Here is an 8256-nt window from a genome sequence, read left to right as displayed (position 1 = left end):
GTTTAATGCAGCAGCATTGGGCAATAGTAGAAAAGTTCAATGGCTCAGCATCCAGTCATCGAGCAATGAAGTGTCAGCTCGTAATGAAGGAAAACTGAGGTTGGTGAAATGACAGTGTGTAATGGTGGCCATAGGGATGAGATGGCATTCTTCTGATCCAAGGGTTTGGGAGGCAGATAATATCCATGGGGTCTTGTTGGGGGTGAGAGGGCATTTGGACCAGGGAACAAACCCTTTTCACCCCTAACTGCACAGCACGACCATTCATTTGTGTTAAAGCTGATATTTACCTAGGTGACTTTGGATTGAAGCCGGCTTATTTCAGAGTTATGTCCATGGTTGGCCTCTGCCAGATCATTTTGAGCTTGGAAGAACTCTCTGTATACCATTTGTGTTGGATTCCTTGGTCATGGCCTGATGGAGTAGAGATATATTTATCCAGCATGGAGATCATATCCTGGTGGAGGGTTTCAAGCAATATCTCTTTCAGAGTGGCTGCAGAGACTTCTTCAGGGACCGGGAAGTGTTCCAAGGACAAGTTTCCCTTGTAGTCATGTAAAGTTCCCAGTCCCCACCTGGGTCCACAGGCTAAGTGGGAATTTGGTGAACTCTCCACTTCTGTGAATGAATGGGTGGGGAGTGTAAAGAGCAAGGAGACTCACCATAGTCAAGTGACCGTTCTGCAAGGCCAGGGCTGGAAGAAGAGGCCAAGGTTGCTAAAGCTGGAGTTGATGGAGGAGCTGGTGGAGATGGAGCAACACCATCTTGAGAGTCTTGAGGCTCATTGAAGTCCATGGAGCTGGAAGAAATCAGTAAGTTTGTGGGGTTTGGTTTTCCCCTTCTTCCTCTTTGCCATGATGTTGGGTGAATAATGAGGGTGTCATGTGCTGAAAGAAGCCCCAAGGTGAGTACAAGTGGAGAAAAGTTTTGCCAAAAGTTACTGAAGCTCTCGGACTAGGCAGCCATCTTGCACCAAGTGACTTTGACTTGGCAGTGAATGTAGAAACGGCAGAATGATGAGCTCCACTGTCACTCTGTTTTCCCCTACTAATAGCAGTTTCTTCTTGGCACACTTCTGCTTATTTTCTCTTTGTTCCACACTACCCTGGGGCAAAGAAAGGTACCCGGCACTTACTAGCAGGGGGAAGCATTTAATGTCTTCTAGATGTGGTACCTACCCATGCCTTTATCTCCTCACCTTGTGGGTGAATGGCTAGTTTTTTTTATTCATTTCACTAGAGTTCCTAATTATTAGTGCAGAGGAGTGCCTGGAGTTCGCCTTTACCAAAGATGTCTACCCACCTTGTTGACCTTCTATGACGGCTCCTCATTGTGCTTGGTGCAGGGACTGATATATGCAGTCCAATGTATACTGAAAATGTGTCGATGTTATATATGTAATTAAGAAATAAATAAAATGTGTGAATGTTATAAAATTCTGGTTTCATGTGAAGTTTGTAGTCGGACTTAGGGAAGCTGAGCTGTGCTGTACTTTCCGTTGATGGAATGGATGCACCAAACATCTTCCAGCTTGGCCACATAAGGACAGGAGGTATGTAAAGACGACAGAGCACCTCTTCCTCCCCTTCTCTGTTTGGGTCTGAATAATTAATAATATCCAAGGCTGGAGAGGAGACACTTTCATCAGTGAAGCTGGGCAATCCAGCAAACCTGGATTAGATCTGGTCCAGAATTGAAAGAATTTGCTGACAAATAGCAAATGTCTGTTAAGAAATCTGTTCCATGTTTGCTGGATCACCCAGCTTCACTGATGAAAGTGTATCCTCCCCAACCCTGGAGAACTTTTATAAATCAGGCCCTTTAGGTGAATGTATTCTGCAGTTCAAAAGAAAATTTAGCAGGAATGATAGCCCTGCCTGAGATAACACAACAAAGGACAGCACGTTCACTTTAAGATTCATAACGCAATGCAAAGCAATCGTGGAATTCCCCTCGGCTTTCAACCTTTGCAGCAAGCTTTAGAATATGACATCACTAGCAAGATTTTCATCTTTGCCTTTTGTACACACACAGAATTCCACTTTCCTAACACGCTACATGGGGTAGAATATTACAAAACCTGGGCAGCACATTATCTGCATATATTATGTCCTCCCCATTGTGTGGGTACCCGGCACAGTGCTCCTCCATCCTAAAATCACACCGGTGGGGTATTTGGTTTTCTTTACCTTCTACCCATCCAAAAAAAATGATGCTGGGTAGGGACAATTTGTCACATGACTACAGACTATGTACAGTGCTATATATTATGTCGGTGCTATATTAATTCAACATATTAATGCACCTTTGGCACAGTGGCTGTCTTTTCATGAGCCCATCAATAATTGCAACATATTCAGTAATACTAGTAAGACTTGTTAAAAATGATTTGGTTGCAGAATTACGTGAGTCATACACAAAGCAACTTTTTTTCAGCCGATTATCAGGTCGATCCCTTTGCCAAAAATAAGAGACATTTTACATCTGCGGTGAGCCAGTGTTCTGCAGAATGGAAGAGGATGGGACCATTTTTTTTCCATGTGGCTGTGAAAGATTGCAGAGCGGTTCCCAAAAAGGACAAAACACTTGTTTGGAGATTTGCGCACAACTACCTGCAAATCTGAAACTCCTTGGTGCAGTTTGCCACCACTGGGGTGCAGTACCGGAGCTGCCAAGCATGAGAAAGGGCCCTAAATGGAACCATTGATCATAAATCCATCGATCGTCCTATCATCATCATGTACTGCTGATTCTTTAGTATCCATTCTGTGCAGTTTATGGAAATGCAAATCAATCAATTAATGATTCTTCACTTAATCAATCACTTGTACAATTTTTCACCTATTTAATCACCTGATCGATTCTTACTTTGATCGATTGTTTGGTTATTTACTCCAACGATCACCTGATCGATTATTTACTTGATTGATCAGCTGATAGACTGTTCCCTTGACTGATCAATTGATTATTTACTCCATCGATCACCTGATTCTTCATTTGATCAATCAGCTGATTCTTCATTTGATCAATCACCTGATTGATTGTTCATCTTATTGATCAGCTAATCGATTCTTTACTTAAACCTATCACCTGATCCATTCTTCCTTTGATTGATCGTCTGATAAATTTTTCACTTCAACGATCATCTGATCGATTCTTCACTTGATTGATCAGCTTCTTCATTTTATTGATCTCCTATATAATAAAAATAAGTGTATCTATTCATAACCCAAAATTCAATCGAGGAATCTCAAAAAACTGCCATGCACCTCTACAGAAATTGTCCAATGTAACCGGCCGTATCTTTTTGAATTCTTTGCTTGAGATTGATCACTTTGGTCAATCAAATTCAGAAATAAAGATCAATGATTGGTTCGATTGAGTGTGAAAATTGATTGAGTGGTGAGCTATTCCACCTACAGACCAATGTTTCCCCCCATGTAGATGATGAAACAGAGATGAAAGATAACTTCAATGACTGGAGAGTTCACCGAGCCGAAAAGGGTAAAGGGCGCAGGAAGTTGCAGCTGCACTGATTAACAGAGCTGAGGACTCCTGAAATGACCCCAACGGCCATTTATTAAACCTGATTACCCAGAAGTCTAAATATTTACTGAGAGCAAAATGCCAATCTGGGTGATTATTTATCTGAAAAGAATTAATGAATGAACTCAACAGGCTGATAGAAAGTAATTAAGCAAAGGCACCCAGTTCTTGGTATCTAGAAGCCTGTACCCCCTTCCAATGCCAATGTGAATTATGGAATCCAATGAGCTGATTTAAAACTGCCCCATTGCACAGCAGTGCCCTACGCAGCTAATTACCCCTCTTATAGAATGCTTAACCCTTAACCCTTAAAATCCATGAATTCCTTATAGATAATATTAAATACATTGATCATTTTGTTATATAATGGTAAAGAAATAAAGGGGTAATTTTCTACCCCCCCAGGTAGTATTGTCATTGGCACGATTCTGTAATGCTGCCTCCTGTTGGTGATGCCAGTGCTGTGAATTTAGAACATTCTAGGACTGATTTATTCAAACTCTTCGATTAGACTATGGGAGAACCTGGGTGATCCAGCAAACTGTGAATGGATTCCAGGACTGAGTAACTGATTTTTTTTTAAATCCATTCCAGTTTTTCTGGATCACCCAGGTTCTCCCTTTACAGTTTATCTTCTTCAGTAATGGAGAGCTCAAATAAATTAGGCCCTCTTTGTCTTGGATCTGAAAGCATGTGGCCAGTGAAGCCAAAATGAGTTCTGAACACCTACTTATATTCAAATCAATAACTCAGCAACAGCAAGTTTTACCTCTTTTTGGAACAAGTTGCCTTCTAAGAGTAACCAATTATATTACAAATTACATTTTTATATTGAGCTTTTTGCAATTAGTTATTCAAAAATAGAACACAACGGTTGCCTCTCAAATAATCTGTTAATCAGCTCAATTCTATTTCTACCAGCTCTACATTTTCCAGCTGCTGCAAAGTGGCAATTGGAGGGTTCTACACAAGGACAGGAATACAACCTTGCAATATACATTCAGCAATGGGAACAACCAATGGCCATTAGCCGGGTGTTAGAATAGGGCACAAATTTAACGTGAGAAGAGACCTGATTGGTCGATGTGCACCGTCCAATCAGCCTAAAGTCTACCTCTAACCCCAATTTTTAGTAGACTGGAATAAGATTAGAATTTCTAACAGATTTTCACTACTCTCTATGAATATAAGATTACTTCCTGTCCCAGAGACAACATAAAACCAACATAATACTTGATAAATATATAATCAATAAAAAAATAAAATGTAAATTTGTTATAAAAAAAAGTTTTAATAAAATAAGTTAACATTTCAAATGCCATTTATTCAGAAATGACTGGTCTCGACAACAAAATATATATATATTAAGAAGGGAAGCCACGGTAATAAATACAAATATATAAAGAACTTTGGAATAAATTATCCCGGTTCAGTCCGGTATTGCATATCGCTTGTCCGCCGATAAATAAATAACACTAATCGCAAAGATCCTCCATCGACTCCATTCAACCAATCATCAGCTCCCTGGAGGATAAAAATCCCGTGCGTGGAGCTCAAACAATTCTCATTCAACTTGCTTTGTCCTTGTAAGGCAGTCACTTCCTGTCTCACGAGCCGTTCCTGGCAATTGCTTATGTTTGGTCCATCAATTGTGGGCACTATGGGGGAAAAAAAAATAACATTCAGTCAACAGGTCCAATTACAAAAAAAATGCTGTCATTTAGATATTTTACATTATTGAAAATTTTGGAAAATTCTACAACATTTTTCTATTACTATAAAAACAAATTGGGCAGCCAATTTGGGCAAAAACGTTTTAAATTACAAAATGTTTTTGTTTTAATTAATAAAGAAGAGAAAGCACAGAAAGGAAAGATGCCCTTCTTCTAAATCTAAAACCAATTCCCATTTTCAATGTTTAATCTTTTAATTAAATTTATCAAAAAATATAAAAAAAATCAACTTTTTGAATATTTAAAAAAATGCTGATAACCTATAGGAATCATGGATTGTTGTTTTTTATTTCAACCCAACATTAAATGGCAGAATATTATGATTCATGCGACCTATACTGTGTCCATACTGAGCCGGCCACACTACCGGCTTTTGTTCCTGAAACATGTGCAAACTGTGAGATCTTTTTTTTGTCGCCCTCCACTTCCTAAAGTCATGAAGTCACACAGCAGTTTGGCAGAATGTAAAGCTTTTCTTACTGTTTCTATATTTTATAATTTTTCATATTAGAATTTAAAAAGTTTGACTTGCCAATTTTGTAAAAATTTACCTAAATTTTCATATGCCTCTATTCGGTTTACTAGAATGGCTGCTTGAATTAAAATAAAAGAATGGTATAGTTTGAAGGATTGGACAACCTGACCTTAGACTAGGTTGAAAAGAAAAGTTTCAACGAACTCCATCTTTCTTCTAATTCATTGGATTCAAGTAAAAAGTGTGGTGGAAGTTGGAACAGCTTTGGGGAATGTAAAGCTTAAAAGAATTTAAATTATAGAGCTCAACCTTTGTCTCTCCATGTGACGTACTACTTTACGTCCCAGCAAGGCAAGCCTAGACATGTGGTTCCACATGTGATATAGGGACACGGGTGGCTACACGGGTAAAAGGTGCCTTGGTGGGGGGCTTTGGCAATAAGGAAATTCAATATGGTGGCACATAGGTGGTCCACCTCTGGTGGGCAATAGATGGAGACAAGTGGTTTTCAGCATGGAAGGACAAAGGTTGCCTATATGAAGCAGGCTAGATGGACCATGATAGGCAAACTGAAACATAGAGGATCCATTTGGTCATGGTAAGGAGTGGTAGTGGTGACGGTAAATCGGTTCTCACCTTTTTATTAGGGTAGATGTTATAGGATCAGCAGATCACACGCATGGAGCCACCCTCCTCTCGCTGTTCTGACGCGACCTGAATGTTTGGATGGCTTTCTTGTTCTGGAAGTCGATCAGAGCCATGGTGATGGCCGCGTTCCAGCTGCTCTCATCCGGGCAGCGAAAATCTATCTCCTTGTTATCCGTGGTGACGATGGTGAAGTAGATGTATTTTCCCGTCCTCTCCACACAATCCAACTTTTTGATGGACTGGAATTTGAGCTCCTTGCATTTGCTCTTCTTCTGGCCATCGGCGAACATGTTAAGGCTGTCCTTGGTCAAGACGCAGAGCTTTTTCCTCCAAAATTGGAGGAGGTTGTCGCTCCTTTTCTCCAGTTCTCCTTCCATGATCACATCTGAGACTTGCATTTTCATTCTCTGTTGGGCTGCTGGTGGAGGACAAATGTTGAGGCGTTGGTCCACTGGTAGTGGGAGCTTGGTGGATTGGAGCAGTCCTGAGGACAGAGCGCAAGTCCTGGAAGCCCGAGGTTGCGTGTTCCTCTGCGGCTAGGTGTGTGAATGAGAAGAATGGGAAGAAATGTTAGAATTTATGTCACTTCTCACGCCACTCCTTCCCAACCCTCCAGTGACGAGCAGAGGAATGCAGATCCTCCCAGTGCTTAGTCACTGGTCTCCTTCAGTGTCTGGGATTGCACTCACGCATTGTTACACCCACAGGCTGCTAAACATTCACCCAGCTTCATTCATAAGTAAAGCCAGACAGAGGAGAGAAGATCCCCTCTCCAATTCCTGATCCTAGAAGCTTTCTTATAAATGCTTCATCACAAGCATCGAGCACACTATGAAACTGCAACCTTCTGCTGCACACCCATGGAACCCACAGGAATGATTGCCTCCTGAGTTCTGATCTATGGCAGCCCATACATGTAACATTCAATTATAAATCATCAATAAATGTCAAGCTCACCTGTAGAGTTACCTGTTCCATTTCTGGTCAGCACACCGTGTGGATTGAGCCTTTTGGGATAGATCAGTCAGAAGTGCATGGCATTGCTTCCCTTTTGGGTGTTATCCTTGAAGAATAAAAAGAAGTTTAAAGCTTTAAATAAGCTTTAAAGCTTTAAATAGCTTTAAATAAAATGGATATAAGGAAACAGAATTTTAATATAAAGAATTTCTTATAAAGATACAGGTTACATGACCATTCATTGCAGGAAGGTTTGCCAAGTTTTATTTAATCTTTCTTTCTACGATCCAAGGAAATGGCACGCTTCATGGGTCACTCCATTCCGTTTGAGGTCTTTATTGGTTTTATTGAGTTGATTGCTGAATCATAGGATTGCTTTTTTACATGAATAATGAGAATAGCAGTCATACTGTTCTTCTCAAGCCCAACAAAGCCACAGAGTAACCAGAAAATCATCATAACTCCTGAGAACCGCTTATGTAATCTGTAAGATGTAAGTGGAACATTTCATCGGAGGAAGGTCCATCTCCGCACACCGTCCAAGCCAGCACAAAATTCCACAAGCATGTTAAATAACTGTTCAGCTGATAATCGGCCCCTAATCTGGTGTCAGCAGGCAAATTCACAGCTGTCTCATGGGAACCAACGCTTGGAGGTTCTGAATTCTTTACCCAGGCTATAAAGAGTCCTATAGGACCGCTAAGTCCAAGTGCCGGTACCGTTAAGCCACAAAATAAAAAAATGTCATCAGAAAATAAACATTACTGATTAAGTGAAACAAGAGAGTTCGACAGCGGGACTTTCCAGCGATATCACATTAAAATCAATAAATTTATTGTATCACAAAAAACATGTCAAAAACACAAACAATATTTTATAAAAAGCCATTCAAATTCC

At 40.3% G+C, this 8256-nt stretch overlaps 1 protein-coding gene across 1 annotated transcript; it reads right to left on the bottom strand.

Annotated features, from left to right (window-relative positions):
* Positions 1 to 4817: 4817 nt before the first annotated feature.
* Positions 4818 to 6963, bottom strand: PHLDA2 (pleckstrin homology like domain family A member 2). Its single transcript, XM_072422194.1, has 2 exons — positions 6391 to 6963; positions 4818 to 5204 (listed from the first exon to the last, which is right to left on the bottom strand). The coding sequence occupies exon 1, from the start codon at positions 6804 to 6806 to the stop codon at positions 6426 to 6428; it is 381 nt and encodes a 126-aa protein (XP_072278295.1). The 5' UTR covers positions 6807 to 6963; the 3' UTR covers positions 4818 to 5204; positions 6391 to 6425.
* Positions 6964 to 8256: the final 1293 nt, after the last annotated feature.

Source organism: Pyxicephalus adspersus, chromosome 9, assembly GCF_032062135.1.
Source record: "Pyxicephalus adspersus chromosome 9, UCB_Pads_2.0, whole genome shotgun sequence".
Classification (NCBI taxonomy): domain Eukaryota; kingdom Metazoa; phylum Chordata; class Amphibia; order Anura; family Pyxicephalidae; genus Pyxicephalus; species Pyxicephalus adspersus.
The sequence above is the reverse complement of the archived record's forward strand: the minus strand, read 5'-3'. Positions and strand labels throughout refer to the sequence as shown.